Raw genomic sequence first — 19,725 nt, 5'->3', positions numbered from 1 at the left:
CAAGGAGGGAGAGGTTCTTGGAGAGGGACATCATGCTTGGGAGGATGGAGGCCAGGCGCAGGAGGGGAAGATCCTCTAGAAGGTGAATTGACTAGGTGACTGGGGTAATTGGGATGAGTGTGTCGGAGACAGTGAGACTGGCACAGGACAGAGCAAAGTTTAGGGCTGCTGTACATAGGGTCGCTATGAGTCTCAAGCGACTCGATGGCATATAACGACAAAAACAAAGATCTAAATGACACATATCTTTCTCTTCTGGGGACATCATACTTTATTATTGAAAATAAAGCAGGATATTAGTATCTGTATAATTTAAAGGCAAAAAATTATTGAGGCTTCATTAAACCCTTAGTTAAAAAAAAATGAGCATTTGTCTACAAACCTGTAAGAGCTGCATAGCAACTTCATAGATACTTCTAGAAGAATCAGCGGCTTTAAACAGTATCAGATTCAGGAGCATCACTGTGTCACACTGATAATCCCTGGGGATAAATGTAAAAGGGGAGATAAACACCTAATCCCTGGTAATAAACAGATAAGGGTTAGACTTCAATACATAAAGGACAAGGTTGTACATTTATTATGTTCTAAACCCATGAGTTGACATTTTTAAAGGTAATTGGTCCAACTACAGATGCCCAGTCACCATTATCCTTATTTTGGTTAAATTTCATTATCCTTATTTTGGTTAAATTTCATTAGCACTTGAAAGAAAATACCAGCTTTGTTAGTATTTCTGAATTTAAAGGAAACTATTTTCTTTAAAAACATCTAACTGAAACACGAGAGTCTCGAGTACCTGTTCTGGAACACGTTGGCTATGGCTTTGAAGCAGCCGGCAGCCACTCTCCTGGAACCTGTGTAACACCGATCCACAGCCCAGTACATCAGGTTGCTCTGATCAGGGTTCAGCTCCAGCAGTAGCGTAACTGCTTCACAGCCCAACTGGTGAACCTGGTGGCGGAAGTGCCCAAGAAAAGGTAAACAGTACATCGTTTGACACCCCATATGCTCCTACAATTCTACCAGAGTAATACAGTGCGTATATTTATCATGACCTATTACAAAATTCAGTCCCCCTTTGGCCAAATCTTCCTCGACTTATTCAGTCAAAAAAGAAAAATAAAAAAATGACATGGGTAAATGATTCCAAGTTTGCAGCTTAATCCTACAAATCTCTCTTTCGGCAGAGCCGCTGAAGGTGGCTGATGAATATGAATCGTGATTAAAGTGCTTTCAGAAAAATGAATCATTAACCTTTCCAGTTATTTTTATCAGGCTTTAGTCTTATGTGCAGCAATGGACTCAACTGTGCTGGGAATGATGACGATGGTGCAGGAAAGGACAGAGTTCAGGTCTGTTGTTCATGAGTCACACTTGACTCGATGGCACTTTAACAACAATAAAAAATTATTCTGTTGAAGGGGGGAAAGCTCAAGATCTGGTCTAAATAAGCCTTTTATTTTAAGAACTACCTTCCCTCTGTAACTTGATTTGTGCCACTGTTAGAACCTCTACTTGGAATATTAATGCTTTTACTTTTTGACTCATGTACTTTTAACTTGTTAGTTAAATTTGTGTCTTCTAGGCTGCAACACTTCCATGATACATCTTCAAGGATAAGAACATGTACGGCTAAGCATAACTGATAACAGTGCATCTAAATTCCAAAACCAATCTCCACAATAGTCTAAGTGTTTCCTATTGCCAAAGGGGCCCTTTAGAGTAGTGAGAGAAAATCTTCACCCTGAAACCTACAGTGTCCCTTTTCAGCAGGAAGTAGCTAAGAGAATACGCAATCCCCTTTTTCTTATGAATCAGGGTGAAGTCTCTCTCAGGGACGTGTGATAGGGAATGGCAAAGGATACACTGACAAAGGAGATGAATCAGAACTGGCTTTGACAAGCACTGTGGCAATGGGACAATTAAAACAGACTTTCAAGAGGGAAAAAAGAAGGAACAAACTTGGGGAGTAGAGAAAATAGTGCAACAATGAATGAATGGAAATCCAAAATCTCCGTAAATTTTCATTAAAAAAAATTAAAAAAGATATAACAACAAAAAAGATCTGGTCTAAAGTGAGAATTCTTTTTTTTTTAAATTAAATTCTATTAGTTTTAATGAACATTTACAGAGATTTTGGGTTTTCATTCATTCATTGTTGCACTGTTTTCTCCACCCTCCTCCCCAGTTTGTTCTTCTTCCCCCACCATGTCTGTTTTAATTGTCCAATTGCCACAGTGCTTGTCAAAGCCAGTTCTGATTAATCTCCTTTGTCATTGTGTCCCTTGCCATTCCCTATCACTCCTCCCTGAGAGAGACTTCACCCTGATTCATAAGGAAAAGGGGATGGTGTATTCTCTTAGCTACTTCCTGCTGGAAAGGGACACTGTGGGTTTCAGGGTGAAGGTCTTCTCTCACTACTCTAAAAGGCTCCCTTGGCAGTAGGAAACACATAGACTATTATGGAGATTGATTTTGAAATTTAGATGCATAAAGTGAGAATTCTGTATGAGTACATTATGGGAACAAGAAATAAGGGGGGAAAGAAGGCCCACTAATCAGACAGCATTAATAATGAAACCAACTATTAGAAAAGAACATGTTTTTCTTCCATGGACCTCAGTGTATTTGACATTATCAACAGACTTAGACCCTACTGTAAGACATATAGCACATACAGCATAACTTATTAATGCTTTAATGTAAAAGAGAAATGAAAATTAGTCATATGAATAAAATGTAAAATATGTAACTTTCTTACGTCATGATTAATTTTACATAATATAGTTCATATATATTTTTATCTATCTGCAAATATTGTTGTTGTTATGTACTGTTGAGTCAGAACCGACCCACAGCTGACCTTCTGGCAGGTTTGCAGAGGCAGTTAATTACAAGGGAGGAGGAGGCAGTTAATCACATGGGAGGAAAGGGCCCATCTTTCTCCTGCAGATACAAAGGGGTTGCAATGCAGCTTCTTAGTACTTGGTCACCAGAGCTCCCTTATATATGCAAGTATAGAACAAACATTATGTACTATGTGTAGATGGACAGAATAGATATATGTTGTCATGTGCTATCAAGTCAGGATCAACTGACAGCTGAGCCTCTAACAAAATTTTGGAGACTATAAATCGTATGGGAGGAAAGCGTTCATCTTTCTCCTGTGGAGCAGCTGGTGGGTTGGATCCACCAGCCTTTGGATTGGCAATGCAACTCCATAACACTAAGCCACCAGCACTCCCTTACAGATAGACAGATGTGAATAATTTAAAAACGTATTAATTCTAACCTTCATTACTGTGCAAAAAACAGGAACTTGTTTTCCATGGACCATTTAAAGGGAACTGTTTAATTACCTTTTTGTCCAACGAGTCCAAAATGTTATCCAACCATTTGTACAAATAGCCATCTGATGAAAGGCCTACATTATCTGCGACAGGGCCACAGCATAGTACAGCGGACATAGCCTTCAAACAATAACATTAAAATCACACGTCACATACTCAAGTGATTAAGTGTTGACTGTTCAAAGAAAATTGGCAACATCATTTTATTCATGCTTATGTACCATAAATACCTGTATTAATTTTTACAGAAGTAAAGCATTTCAATAACTTTTATCACAATATAAAATAAGATGTAGAGTCTAAAGAGTCATGTTGTTGTTGTTGATTGCCACTTAGTCAAGCATAACTCACAGCGACCCTATGAACTAAAGACTTGAAGCCTTTTGATAACTATCGTTCATAGTTTCCAGAAGCAGGTTGTTTAGAAAGTGTATGCCTCTCCTACTTCTAAGAAAAGATCACAATTAAGAACTAGAGTTTAATAAAATGGGTTTATCTTTGCAACAATTCTCAATTCTTTGGAAAAAACCCCACTTAAAATTAGGTAGATTCTTAACCTTGTTTGTACTGTATTTTATACATTTAAATAAACCTATGGTATAGAATTAGGTGACTCAATGGCACATAACAACAACAACAACAACAATGGTATAGTATTGGAATATGACAGTGAAATATATGCTTTAAAACTGTCAGGTTCTCGGAATAAATTCCTATTCTTTTTATAATACCGGACATTGAGGCATATGGGAAAAAGTCAACAGGGACTTCAAAAGATGGTGTTAACAGAAGACACAGATCAATAGTGATTAATTATATGGCATACAGTATTTATGAAGGATTGTATAAAGCATTATATAAATGAGGAATTGAATGGAACACAATAAATATGAATGAAACACAATGTAAATAAATTATTGTATGAAAGCTGATAAAAAGAAATGCAAAAAAGAAAAATGTAACACAAGAAAAAAGAAATCCAATTTCCAAGTTCATACCTTTAATGCACAGTATTGATGTCTATTAATTTGCATATTTCTGTCACTGTATCTGTCCAAGGGCGTAAACATGATGCTAAAAGGGCCTGCCCAGTGACTGAACAGCATAAATAGACTATGTCGAAGGCTCTGTTGAGGGAAAATGCTTCTTCTCTGGTGTACTGTAAATGAGGGGTGGGGGAAGAAAGGAGGGGAAAAAAATTCATTTCCTTTGACATTTAACTCAGTTGTTATTAAACATATTAACAATATAAAAAAGAAAACAAGAAAAAGTTTCCATTTCCGTCTACCCTCAAGACTCCACAATAACATCATTTTAATAAATAAAAAGAAATAAATATATGTAAGTCTCCAAGACTCCAAGTAGCAGTCTGCATTCCTATGGGATGCAGCAGTACATGGATCAGGCAGAGGGCTGAGAAGTGCCATTTGGGCAGAGCTATGCACCACAGGCTGGATCAGAGCTGGAAGTTAGGACCCCACACCCTCCCTGGCTTCCCTATCATAAGATTGGCCAAGACACTAACCCACCCCTGACACAGTGCACTGTAAAGGCCGTGGAGCAGAGAAAGCTGTTCTTAAAGAATTGTTGGCTGGTTGTTTCTCCAGCAGTCAAGATGCCTTTATCAAAAAACCCCCTTATATTGACGGGAAGGGGGAGAGAGCGGAGCAGAGATTAGTCAAGGGACAGGTCTGGTGCAGGGAAAGCATGGTGCAGTGAGGATTTGACGTGATGTTGTGACAAATGGCAAAGATCAATTCTAATTAATGCTAGAAGATGAAATGTGCATGAATGATTGAATGAAAATCCAACAGAATAAAATTTTTTAAAGAATCTTAGATTTAACCTTGATTTGTAAAACTGACGAAATGGAAGCTGACCTATCCGAAGTAAGACCTGAGAGTTCAAACATTCTGCTGCCCCCTGTTGACAATACTAGAGAACCTCAGGTTCTGAAAAACAACACAACTGGAAAAACCAATCATTTGCTTGATCTTGAAGGAGTATTTCCATGCTGGAATTCTACTCATTTGTCAGACAAACTCAACATCTCACAATTAATCAGTGTGGATGTTGAGGAAGAGTGTTTCGTGATAAAACTAAATCATACTTTTACATTAGTGAACTTCAGTTCAGAAAATTTAAAAGCAAAATTTTTCACTCTGATTAGTGCTATCTTCCTCCACAAGAGGGAACTTGCATGTGAACTCAGCATATTGAATAGAATGATTAGCACTAAAATAGGACTTTTTAAAAATTTTAAATTTAAGACCTTTGCTCTTATTTTAAAAGTCAGCTGATTACATGTAAAGTAACAAAATAACTCCAATTTGGTTTTCTTAATTTCCAAATGTGAACAGAACATTTCAATTATGTTATTTCAAAAGCTATAATCACTATCTTATATCTAAACATGTGTAAGAAATTTATGACTTAGAAATAAAAGAACTGATGGCTTTTTAACAAAATGACACTGTACCATTCATACTTCACAGAGCTTAAACAAAAAACAAAAAACCCAACAAATAAAACACCAAAAAACACATTGAAGCCAACCAAAAACCCAAACTATTATTGCTCAATCCACTCTAACTCATGTTGACCCTATGCACTGGACAGCAGAACCGTTCCATAGGTCCTACTGTAATCTTTTATGGAAGCAGATCTCCAGATCTTTCTTCCACTGCACTGATGGGTGGGTTCAAACTGCCAACCTTTAGGTTAGGGGTTGAGTATAAACCATCTGTGCCACTTGAAGACCTTAGGGCCTAAACCAGTAACTATCATATAGCCCATGCTCAACAATAGGCACACTTTGTGAAAAAAATATATTAACCAAGTATACACATCCTTACATACATCCTTACCCCATTATCCAAAAGTATCTCATTAATTCTATGCTCAAATTACATTTGAGGTATCAAACTATTTATTCACTCTGTTTACAACAAGCTTGTCCAAAGAGCTTATTCTAATGGATCCCTCTCCCTTCTATTCCCCCCCTTTTTTGGGTCTGTGTCAGAATCTTTATTGGTGCAAACCTATGCAGAGCTCCTTTGTCATTCTTGGCCTCAAAGGAAATACAAACTCTTGTCATTCATGTTATTCTGGTATATCAAGAAATTGCTTTTAAAAAAAATAAACTGAAATCACTTTATGGATTAGATTGCAAACCTCCATGAAAAGGGGGAAGAGTTAGTATCTCATTAGTGTATAGTGTTTTTAAAAAAAGTCACTTAATTAATACCTGGAACATTCTGAATGATATTCGCCACTAAGGCACTAAAATGGCATCGTATATCCTTCAGGGTGTCGGAGTCTTTTTCATTTTCTGCTTCCAGGAGTTGTCTTGTTAAATCTACATACTCCAATAAAGTGTTGTTGAGGAAGTGTGTTTCATTATCAAGGCCACCACTTGCACTGAAATATTTTTTTAAAAGAACAAATCATTAATAAAATCGGATTTAAATTAAAATTGAAAGGAAAACAAATCCCTAAGACTCAAAATCAGGATTAAATTGTTATTAAACTTTACGGCTATGCAACTTAAATGCCACAATGAAATGAACAGGATTTGGCTTAAATTCAAACAAACAAACAAACAAACAAACAAGCAAGCAAGCAAACAAACAAACAAACAAAGATAAAAACAACAAAGAAACCACAGATTGTCCTGCTTATTCAAGGAACTACTATTGATACGTTTGTAGGTAATCTGAGTCTATCTTTAAGTCACTTTTCTTGAGTGTTAGTGTTATTGCTGGTCTGCCAAAAACATAGCAACTTAGTATAGAATTTCTCAGTAAAGAAATAAGCAGTCATATGGGATGAGGAGAACCCATTTAGAAAGATGGAAAAAGGAGAGATTAGTTCTACTCTCACGGTGACCATGTCTATTCATTTTACACCCAGAGCATACCCAATCAAATATCCACTAAAAAATTAATCTCACAAAGACATCATGATAGGTATTATACTGGGTAAAAAAAATTGTTATTGTTATTGTTAATGTGCCGTTGAGTCGCTTGCGACCCACAGCGACCCTATTACAACAGCCCTAAACTCTGCTCTGTCCTGTGCCAATCGCACTGTCTCCAATACACCCATCCTGATTACCCCAGTCACTGAATCAATCCACCTCATAGAGGGTTTTCCCTTTCTGTGCCATCCCTCCACCCTCCCAACAAAAATTAGGATGACAATAAAAGCAGTATAGAATGGCTTCATGGAAAGGTTGCCTGCCAATCCAAAGGTATGATGTTTGAATCCTCCAGCTGTTTCATGGAAGATAAATAGGAAATCTTTTCCTGGGTGATTTACTGCCTCTGAAAACCTGGTCAGCTATATGCTGATTCTGCCTTGATGGTACACAATATAAAACAGAGTGCTGGTTTTCAAAGCTATTTCCAGACTTAGGAATCTGCTTGAAGCATCTCTTTAATTAGATTCTTTTTGAGGAGAAAGATTGGGGGCTGGAAACCACTGACTAGTTAGTAATGGAGTTGGTTTGATTCTGAAGTTCTGAAGCCCAGTCTTGACCTTGCAGTTACTAAACATATGACTAGAATTTACTTGAGAATATGTCAGTAAAAACATACCTGAAGATTCTTAGTAAACTATACCCAGAAGACAAACTCACTGCTGTCAAGTACAATTGACAGCAATCCTCTATCTACAAAGCTCTGAGTTTGTAAATCATTATGGAAGCAAACAGCTCATCTCCCATGGAGCAGCCAGTTGATTTGAACTCTTGTCCTTCTAGCTAGTAGCTTAACACTCTACACACTGTATCACCAGGGTTTCTTGTAAATAAGTGCTAATACATGTTTTAATTAGTACCTTTACTTTTATTTTAGTCTGCTTTTTCTTGTAATGCTTTCAAAGTACTTCTAATATATATGATTTAAAAAGTAAAAAGTAATTTGTACCTAGTTATCAATTTGAAAAACTTTTTATAAACATTTTGTAGTAGTATTGTGCCATTCAGTAGGAAGTGACCCATAGCTGACCCTCCATCAGGTTTTCAGAGGCAATAAATTGCATGGGAGGATACTGTCCCGCCTTCTCCCACAGAGCAGCTGGTGGATTCAAACCGTGTGCCTTTGGGATTGCAGTGTTCTTACCACCAGGTTTCCTCATGTGAGCAAAGGTGTTTAGCTCTATGAAAACAAGGCTAGGGAGATTACAATGGTATGATCCACTAGAAAATACCACTGAACAACAATGAAAATATATTGTGTGAATTCAATTTTGCCTTTATTCCTTTAATGACTATTTATTAACTCTAAGCCATGCTCTAATACTTCATGAGAAATCAATTTAGCTAGCTGTGACTTACACTAGAATAAAAGTTATCTATTCTATAAATATGCATCTGGTGCCCACTCTATGTCAGGCATGGGGACCACTGGGTAAGGCGGTATAAAGATTTGTTTTTGGTTTACAGGATTAATTTCTTCTCCCTCTTGTTGTTATGTTGTGCACTAATGAGTCAGAAGTGACTTGCAGCTGACCCTCCGGCAAGTTTTCAGAGGCAGTTAATGGCTCAGGAGGAGACTGCCCAGCCTTCTCCTGTGAAGCAGCTGGTGATACATAATAAATACACAGTCCTTTGGATACATTTTTCTTTAAAACCAAGAATTACGTTACTTTCTTTTGTCATCTGTCTTGAACAACCCCCCCCAATCACTCCTAGTCAAATTTCTGACAAAGTTCCAGTACCGACCTGTGACTAATGACACCAGCATCTGCCAGCAGTTCAAATATTCGTACCAGCTGCACTCGTAAAATATCTCGACGCCTGCGTCGCTTCATATTCTGTTTCAATGACATAAAGGTGTTAGACAAACTATCTAAATGCAATCGTACGACATTTCACAGCTTTTCATGATGCTTTTGATAATGTATTGATCTGGAAACATCAAAAGAGATGGACTGGCTTGTAAACTGTTCTCACTCAATGATAAAAGAATCCTTGAAGCACTCCCAGAAACATGGTAAATGGCAGAAAAAAAAAATCCTAATGGGAACACCCCAGGGGTTAGCTCACACTAGTTTTCTATTGGAAAAAAATTAACTGTGGTATAAAACAGAGTAAACTCCGGCGAGCTCTGGTGGCCTAGTGGCAAGAAGCTGCACTGCAATCTCAGAGGTACATGGTTCAAATCCACCAGATGCTCTGCTGGAGAAGGAGGAACAATCTCCTCCTGTATCAGTCAGATCTGATTTGATGGTACACACAAAAAATAATGAAATAAAAAAAAATTTAAAAAAAAAACAGACTAAACTCCAACGAAAACAAAAGAAAAATATTCTTTGGTCATTATGTGGTTCTGTACCATTGAGTCAGAACTGACTCACAGCTGACCTCCAGTGGGTTTTCAGAAGCTGTAAATTACAGAAGAGGAAACTGCCTATCTTTCTCCTGCAGAGTCACTGGTGGATTCGAATTGTGTTCCTTTGGATTAGCAGCATGGCTACTTACCACTAATTCACCAGTGTTCCTTTGGTCGTTACATTAGCAATAAACACGTTTGTTATATTAGGGCCAAAGTACTAATATCTAGACTAATAGCTCTCACACCCCAGCTGGTCTCAGCTTCTGACAGAAAGTCAAGCAGCTTCCACATTACTTTCACTGCAGAACTCAATATTCCATTTCTGATCTAGTTTTTGGAATACAGAGCAATTAAAAATGTACTTAATCATCATTTTCTTCCCATGGCCATAATCCAGTTTTCTGCCCTCCATCAACAGGACACTTTTCTGAGAACAAATGAAATTTACTGCTTCTTTTAGCTCTTTCCTTCATGCCCTGTACAAAAATCAATTCTAGCTGGATGAGAGGCTTGAATGTAAAAGAGAAAACTTAAAAACCATACCTCTGGCCTTCTTTCTAGTGCTTCTTTAATTATGGGATGCAATTCCTCAATTAGTTCCCTAGAAGAAAAATTATATCCATTCTCAATTATTATTGGCTAATACGAGATCATCTGACACAGTGCAAACACATGCAGAGTACCATAATGATATCAACAGACAATTGTTAGCCCTAATACTACTTTCTTAGCAAAACGGTTTTATTTTATCCCAATTATGATATAATACATGCACACTAATATTTTGAAGAAACCAAAAAAATTACAGGCCACTTACACCTTCCTAAAGATAAATCAAGTATTTCTGTTTAATCACTTTTAATCCACTATAAAAGAGGAAAGACTATCATATACACAAGGATACCCTCGGTTTGAGGTGACACATGTAAATAAATGGACAGAAGGAAAGCATGACAGATTGACAGAGCACTTTGCTGTGCTTTAGAAAATGCTTATAAATATGATTTTTAGGATCATTCTGCGATGAAAATAAGGTTAAATCTTAGTTTATCAATCAAAATCAGGAAATGAAGTCTCAAATAAATGAAATGAAATGACTTGTTAAAATTACACAACTTGTTAGTGGTAAAAGTCCAGACTGGTATGCAACTAGAGTGCTCTGCTTGACTTCTGACATTCCTTCTATGCTGTCATTTTTACTACTTCAATGCTTAGAGAACACGTAAAAAGATTTTACCTAAAAGCTCCTGGGTTGGTCCTGCCAAGACCTAGAACAAGGGATTCCGTGATTTCCATGCTCTCAGAGCGCATCATTGGGACTATGTGCTTAAACAAGGACGAAGGGGACGGGATGCCAATAATCTGGGGGGAGAAAGAACTATTTTTAATAGACATTTCTGATATGTAACTTCATATTAATTCTTAATAAATAATTTGACATTTGACCAATCTCTTGGTAATAGGCAAAGGACAGGTGACACAGTACTTTAACTTCGAATATCATCTGTTTTAAAAATTTTGCACTTCCTGCTACAGGTAACAGTAACATACATTTACATAGATGATAAATTATTTCCTTGGGCAAATTACTGAATATGGAATTGCAGACTTATAAAAAGCAGACAACCAGGACTTTTCTCCAATGGAATCCCTGATGGTTTGAATTGCTGATCTTTCAGGTAACAGACATGTAAAACCCCCAGTGTACCTCCAGACTTAACTATGGAGTACATATCTAAACACACAAAAGTCAAATGACTTCTCCCTTGGTTCACTGCATGCTTGTTTACAGACATGGAATTTTTTTTTTAATGAGAGTTAACAGAGAACTTGGATTTCCATTTATTCATTGTTGTACATTTTCCTCCCTGCTCACCCCACATATTTTTTTTCTCTTTCGAAAAAAAAATTCTCTCATTCTTTTTGAGGTGTACTTTGCTTATTCTGGGCCTCTTTACATTCCAAATGAAATTAGAAATTGCCTTTTCCATCTTGTTGAAGAATGGAATTGGTATTTGTATTGGCATTGTATTGACCGTGTAGATTGCTTTTGGTAGTACTGTCATTTTCACAATATTGAATCTTCCTATCCAATAGCAAGGTATATTCTTCCATTTCTCCAGGTCTATTTTTGTTTCTTGTAGTAATGTTTTGTAATTTTCTTTGAACAGGTCCTCTGTGTTTCTAGTTAGATTTACTCCCAAGTATTGAATCATGTGATTAGCTATTGTGATGGGCATTTTTTCTTAGCTCTGGTTCTGTATTTTCTTTTTCACTGTAGAGAAATCCAATGGATTTTTGTATGTTGATCTTGTATCCTGCCACTTCGCTGAATTGGTCAACTATATTCAGTACTGTTCTTGCTGAGTCTTGAGGGTTTTCTAAGTATACTATCATATCATCCCCATATAGAGATATTTTATCTCCCCCTTGCCAATCTGGATACCTCTTACTTCCTTCTCTTGCAGACATGGAATATGTTAGCTTATCTCTCCATACACATACCACCATTGTCAGATGGCTTCAGGTCAACTACAACTCATAGTGATCCTATAAACGATGAGAATCTGAACCTTGCTTTATCTGTGCCTTTCTTATCACCTCTGATATACCTGAACTCACAGTTAAATCTCTGTGTAAACCATTCTTGCAGGCCTTACTTTCTTCCGCTAATTTTTTCCAGCAGGTCTTTCTTCAAGAACTGCTTCCTCCTAACAACATGCTCAAAGTATGTGAGATGAAGTTTCACTATTCTTGCCTCCAAGGAGCATCCTTGCTGCACCTTTCTCAAGACGTATGTTTGTCGTTTGTCAGTCCATGGGGTACTGTTCTCTAACACCACTACTCAAAGGCACTGATTCCTTTTCTGTCATTCTTATTCACTGTGCAACTTTCAGATGCATAGAGCAAGTGATCGAAAAGAGCATGCAGACTACCACATAATAAACTGCCTCCCTTAAACAGGTATTCTGTAATGTCTTTTGATTTGTGAAAATGAGTAAATAAACTTTACAAAACAGATTTTTTAAATAGTCATCCGTGCCAAAGTTAGAAAATTAAGTCTTGGGTTTTCTACTTTTCATGGATTCACTGCATAAAATTTTGTGCCATATCATATCACTATGTAATTTAGGGAAATTCTAAAAGGTACTTTAAAGCAAATTATTTAAATGAAAACTTTTCATTAAATAAGGAGTGTATATGAAATAGAATAAGTGAAAAAGGGAGGTGAAATGATTTTTGAAAATTATTAATTTAATGGTAATGGACTTTTCTCAAAATAACAGCAAAGCATTATGAATGGATTAAAAATCCTAATTGTTGTTGCGTGCTGTCGAATCAGAACCGACCCACAGCTGACCCCCTCCAGTGGGTTTTTAGAGGCAGTAAACATCATGGGAAGAGACTGTCCATCCCTTTCCAATAGAGTGGCTGGTGGGTTTGAACCATGTGTCTTTGGGATTGCAGGGCAATTTCTTACCACTAGGACACTAGAGTTCAAAGATTCCAATTAGGAATATATAAAAATATTGAATAGAATTTCTGAGCAATTTCATTAGTAACTTAAGAAAGTAATTTACTTGATTGACTTAAAAAAAGAAAGTTTTAAAGCATCACTTGTATAGTGCCATTCAGATTCTATTACAGATGTGGGAAACTTACTTTAGAATCAATGCTATAGCCACTATCGGGGGTAGACGCCAGCGTCTCGGGAGGAGAACACCTCACAGAACCTGCAGATGCTGAAAATGATGCTGAAGTTGCTGCACTGCAGCAAAGAATCAGATAGTTTCTCCACAGACCAATGTATGAGTCACTGCTGGTGGTCGTATTCACCTTCTTAGCATTGATGGGGCTACTAAGAGAGGAGAGAAAAAGAAAAAAAAAGGAGTTTCAGAAAATTCACACTCAATTTCTATCAACTAAAGGGAGGAGGTGAACATAATCCTTTCATTCCTAGTACTAACTCTTTGTGGAATCGCATAATACGTAAAAAATAAGGTTATCGGATGGAAAATGACAACCAATGGGATCATTTCAATAGAACTTATAATCTATTGAACAGTGACTGAATTAACTTTCTAATCAAATAACTTTCCTGTGATAAAAGCTAACATCCTGTCAGAATATATTTTATAATTTATTATTCAAGTACCATATAGGAAAAAATAAGTGAAAAGAAAATAAAAATTAACATTAATCCAAAATAAGCACTGTTTATTTTTCTGTATATATTTTATTCATATATATACATACTAAATGCATGAATGCATTTTTTTAATTTCTAAAAAGTGAATAATTTATTTTGTACTCACTATTCACACTTGCATATTTCTAACATCTCTGCCTATCAATTGAAATACTTTAGTGACATTATCTCCAGTGAGTATATGGCATATCATCATACAGACTATCATATTTTATCCAGGCAAATTACTATTATTGGACATTTTAGTTACCAGTTATTTTTCCGTATTGTAAAGAACAGGGAGCTCTGGTGGTCCTGTTATAAAAAGCTGTGCTGCAATTCCCAAGGCACATAGTTCGAATACAACCAGACACTCTGCAGGAGAAAGATGGGCAATCTCCTCTAATATAATTTATTGCTCTGAAAATCCACTGGAGGGTCAGCTATGGGTTGGTTCTTACTCAACTGTACACAACAACAACAACAAAAGAACAACATATGTTTGCATGCATGTGCAATTACTTCCTTTGGTAATTTCCTGAATATGAGATGGCAAAGTCATAAAACAGAATGCACACTTTTAAGGATTCTGCCAAATTTCTGCCTTAAAAATTATACCTAATATATATAAAAGCAACTACATAAATCTTTCCAAGCACCAATATTCTCTTGAGATTAAGAATTGAAGGTGGGGGGGGGAGAAAAAAGGTTAAAAATACTAATATGCAGTCCCTGCTGCCAATCTTATTATTTATTAATAATAAAAATCTTATCAGTATAGCTTTCTGTACAGCATAACTTGAGTGTGGGTTGTTGCGATGCTGAAAGCTAAGCCACCAGGGTGTCAAATGCCAAAAGGGTCACCCACCCGTGGTGAACAGGATTCAGCAGAACTCCCAGGTTAAGATTAGGATGTAGGATTGGCCACTCACTTCTGAAATAGCAGGCCTCTAAAAACCCTGTGAATAACTATAGCTCTGGTATGTATAAATGATGAGGTTGGCACAGGATAGAACAAGGTTCAGATCTGTTGTTCAGAGCTATTGTGAGTCATACCCAACTTGATAAACAAAAACAACAACAACAGCCACCAATAGGTTAATAATAAATAATGCATATCCACCACTTCCATTATTTAGCAACAATGTCTACACATTATAAATTGTTCTACGTACTTGTGATATGATAGTAAAACAAAAACAAACAAACAAACAAACAAACCCATAAAAATCATTGCTAGGGCCTGGAACCACCAACTCTGGGAGTCTGGTTTTTTGCTGCATCTGATGGTCGTCATGATGGGCATGTTAGAGAAGTTTTTGGGGTTGTGTCTGCTGTGTATTACTGCTGTTTCCCACCACCACCATCCAAGAGTGGCCCTCAGGCCAAATTTATTAATTTTAGAATGAATATTCCTTAAATGAAACAGCAATCTTTTGCCTATTTGCTGAACTGAACAACTTGGTGTTGCTGTGATGCTTCACACTGTTCCACAGTCTTGTCAAATACCATAATGGCTACCCATTATGTACAATGAGCTTCCAGACTGATTTATGCTGGCGAACAGGAGTGTCATCCACTTGGTAAACCAGATGCCTCTGGAAAGTCTACAAACTCCTTAAACTCTATAAATGTACAGAAATGATGTTAGCTATAAAATAGAGTTCTGTACAGAAACGATGGTAGTTATAGAACAGAGTTCAAGTCTTTTGTGCAAAACTTACTCTCAGTCGTATTCAAGTTGACATTTAGCCAATACTAAATGAAATTAGTGCTGTTTATATCTGGTGGGACACTCTCACTTTGTAAATCACTCTTTGTCAATGTGCAGTATGAAGTAACCTGGGTTGCTGTGATGCTGAACCTTGTGCTATTGGGCTATCAAACGCAAGAATGGTTTCCCAATGTGGACAGTGATTGGTGGAGCTCCTAGTTGTGAAACAGGTTTGGAAGCAGAGTAGCATCCACTTTTTAAACCACATGCCTCTGGAAACTTTGTGAACTTGGAATTGATGAGAGTTATGTAAAGGCATTAGTTCTTTTGTTCATAGAGTCACTATGAGTCACGCTTGACTCGACAGCAATCAACAACAACAACAATATATATATATATATATATAAAATTTTTAAAAATATAAAAATAGGAAGAGAGACATGAATAAACATTTCACAAAAGATATTTTGATGGCCAACAAACACATAAAGAAATGCTAAAGATCACAGGAAACTGTCATTGTTGTGTACTGTCGAGTAAGAACTGATTCAAACTGATACAACATTGGGATTTCAGAGACAGTGAGGGAAACTGCATGGGAGGAGCCTGCCCATCTTTCTCTAGCGGAGCAGCTGGTGGATTTGAACCATGTGCTTCTGAGTTGGCAGTGCAACTCCTTACCACTAAGTCACCGGAACTCCTTCACTGGCTATTGTTATGTACCAGGTAGTTGGAATCGACTCATAGCTGAACCTCTAGCAGGTTTTCAGAGGCTGTGTATTGTATGGGAGGACACTGCCCTTCTTTCTCTCAGAGTGCCAGACTGTATTTGAACCAGGTGCTTTTGAGTTGATGGTGCAACTCCTTACCCAGACCTCCCTTCAGTGGCTATTGTTGTGCTGTTTTTATATGCCTTCTTATCCCATCAAGAAGAGCAACAATCCAGTAAGACAACAAACAGCAAATGATAGTAATGATGTGAAGGGATCAGAACTTTTATACATGCTGTGGGAATGTAAGAGTGCAATCACTATAAAAAACCATATTGGTGCTTCCTTAGAATAGAAATACCACTTGATCCAGTAAGCCCACAACTATGTATATGTATATTCCAAAGAAATAAGAGCTGCAACACAAACTTACATACATGTACCTGTGTTTACTACAGCATTTACAAGAGCAAAGTGCTAGAGAAAAAAACAATCTACTTGTCCACTTAAAACATGAATGGCTATAGAAGATGTGGTACATTCACACAGTAGATTATTACATATCCCTTAAATATGATCATGAATTTATAAAATACTGCACGGCATGGATCAAGCTAGATAAAATTTTGCTGAGTGGCATAAGTCAGTCACGAAAAGACAATTATGGTATAAGACCACTTCAAAAGCTAAGGAGCAGTTTAGACAAATACAGCCTCAATCTTGGAAGGCTAATAGGGATGAAAAAGGAGGGAGAGGGGAGCAAAAATTAATTAATAGATAAGTTGACTGAAGGGAAAGGTTAATATACAATAAGGGTTTGACTGCTCATTGTAATTCATTACATTAACCCATTTTAGTTAATGTTATAAAAAATGTCTACTATGAGAATGGTGGAAGATCAGATAAGGTTTTAATCTGCCATATAGAGACCTGTTATGAGTAAGAATCAATTCAACCGTACCTTACAATATCTCATGTAACTTTTTTTCTCTTCTTTAATATATCAAATATTGGTGGCTACAAGACGGAATTTGATGGTAGTGCCTTTGGGTTTTATTGGTCGTATTATATCAAAACAACACAACATAAGATTGCCCAACTTACTTAAATTTTTAACCATATATATATTGTGAAAACTGAGAGTATATATTTTTTTTTATTTATGCTTGCAAAACAACTTACTTTATATCAACCTGTGGAGACAATGATTGAAGTCTTGTGTATGCAAACATCCAGGCATAGCTCACAGCCGTAGCACAGTGTTTTGGAAGATTTTCTTGCTTTAAAAAACTAGAGAGACTTATAATCCATGGGTCTTGGCCTTGGGTTACATGTGCAAATATCCATATGTGTGAAGGACTAATCACATCAAATTGATGGCTAATTGGAGATGAATTCCATTCTGCTAATGTTTGCAGATCTATTGAGCTAGGGCAATACAGCAAAGTAGTCTATGTAAAAGGGGGAAAAGAGGGGGGAAAAGAGAGTGGATTATTACAGATGGCAATCTGGCTTTAAAGTAGAAGAAGTCTATTTCTAATTTCTAGACACAGGTTTTTAAACAGGAGTATATGATGCCCTAAGAGGGTTAAAGAAAGTGGCCCATCTTTGAGCTTAAGATTTCTGGGCATGTCCTTTCATGCACTCTTCTTGGGAAGGAGTTATGAAGTCAAAACCCCAAACAAACAAACAAACAAACAAACCAAAAAAGAACCATTATTAACATAAACAATAAGAGAGAATTAAAAAAAAAAGAACCAAAGTAACTTGTATAATAATGTGCCTTATATATACATGTGTGGAAAAGATTAAAACACAAGCTCCCCTTCAGAGGCATCTGCATCCAATTCTCACTAAACTACATGGCTAGCCTGCAAAGACCCCATGATTATTAAAATTAATGTAAAATTGGAGGATGACCTCATCACTACACAACATGGGAATGACTACATCATTACATAACTGCCAAATTACATCATTTCCTTAATTGCCAAGCCACAGAGAATCATGCTCAACCATCACAGCCAGCTTTCCTCCAGCCTCCCATGTACGTCAGCATTTGTTACGGCCAAACGGTACAGGGTTACTTCAAAAAAATTGTCACATTATTTTCCCTATTGTCATACATGTGAAATGCTGGATGATAAGATTTTAAGTAAGGTGTAGGTACATTTTTACATATATGATCAATAACATATAATAATAAGAGTTCTTAGGCTTCAGAGATAAAGATTTGCCTTCATAGTGAATAATATTTCATTTAAAGAAAAAGTAAATGGAGTCTTAAACTGAGCACAGTCCACTCAGCAACTTTCCCACGATAAGCATACCGCAGAGCACACTATTAGCTAGACACTGTTGTAAGGCACTAGAATGAGTCATCCATTGTGCTCTTTGTTGGCATAATTCTTTAAATGGTATGTATTTTTAACGACTTCTTTATAGTTTGTAAAGCTACCTTCCTTTATTGTGTATAACTCATGAGCTAGTAAAATGTTATGAGTTGTGTCATGCAGAAAGCACTTACACTTCATGATCATGTGTTCCAAATAGGGAAAATGCAAAAAGTAAACTGTGAAGGTTAACTTTATGGCCCTTACTATACATTTTGCAAAGAAAAAGGGCAGGGGGAAGCCCACTATCCACCCAAGAAGGCTTGCTTAAGTTTTTTTAGGAAAGCATCTAGTGAGAAAGTTTAATTTTTTTTTTTTTAGACTGAGTATAAGGATCCAGGAGGGGTGGGAGAGGCTGGAAGCAGAGGGATGTGGATGTGCAGTGGGAAGGGGGGGATTAATCACTGGGTTGCACATTTGATGGGTGGGAGGGGTGAGGGAAATAGAAAGAATTTGTTCAAATTTGTATTTGAATTTTGTAAATAAACTAGTAGGGGGGAAAGTAAACACAGTGCAGGAAGCTGAGATAACTTTTTTTAAAAAAAGAGGAAATTTAATTTTTCAATGAGTCAAATTACATATGACTCTGGCATAAAATACTTCAGGATTAATACTAAACTTACTTAATATGTGGTACATCAAACAAGAAGAACTGTTTGCTGAAGAAGCAGAGTACAATATTTTTGCTTGAGATTTCAACAGAATTGTTCCCCATATTATTTCATCCAGTATCTCTAAGCCTAGGCTATCGGATCTCATAAAAAATAATAATAACCAACAGCAAAATTAGATTAAAGAAAAATGTCTCAAAGTGGCATTTTACAAAGATTAAGCATTTTCATTTTGGTGGAGAAGACGAATAATTGCAAAGTAAACGAATACCATTTTCCAAGTTTGTTTGAATTTTTAAAGCACTTCACAGTTTTTGGAAAATTCTTCCTAATGTAATGTTTTAAGCAAATGCAAGTAAAACATTTATGTTAAGCAGCATATCACCTTAAGTTTCAACATAAGATTGAGTAGTGTGA

The 19,725-nt window shown here is 36.7% G+C and overlaps 1 protein-coding gene across 1 annotated transcript in view; it reads right to left on the bottom strand.

Moving 5' to 3' along the window:
- FRYL (FRY-like) overlaps positions 1-19,725 on the bottom strand; it is a 174,800-nt gene that overhangs the window by 93,215 nt on the left and 61,860 nt on the right. The window contains exons 20-29 of the mRNA XM_006894156.1: positions 17,487-17,755; positions 13,355-13,550; positions 10,929-11,053; positions 10,235-10,292; positions 9,079-9,170; positions 6,601-6,773; positions 4,352-4,512; positions 3,363-3,473; positions 800-954; positions 383-482 (exon numbers count right to left, since the gene is read on the bottom strand). Of these exons, the coding sequence (XP_006894218.1) occupies positions 383-482; positions 800-954; positions 3,363-3,473; positions 4,352-4,512; positions 6,601-6,773; positions 9,079-9,170; positions 10,235-10,292; positions 10,929-11,053; positions 13,355-13,550; positions 17,487-17,755 (1,440 nt within the window). The remainder of the gene's footprint in view (positions 1-382; positions 483-799; positions 955-3,362; positions 3,474-4,351; positions 4,513-6,600; positions 6,774-9,078; positions 9,171-10,234; positions 10,293-10,928; positions 11,054-13,354; positions 13,551-17,486; positions 17,756-19,725) is intronic.

This window comes from Elephantulus edwardii, unplaced genomic scaffold (assembly GCF_000299155.1).
Source record: "Elephantulus edwardii isolate Elephantulus edwardi_28Jun2011 unplaced genomic scaffold, EleEdw1.0 scaffold00137, whole genome shotgun sequence".
NCBI lineage: Eukaryota > Metazoa > Chordata > Mammalia > Macroscelidea > Macroscelididae > Elephantulus > Elephantulus edwardii.
Note: the sequence above shows the minus strand (reverse complement) of the source record. Positions and strands in the feature narration are given on the sequence as shown.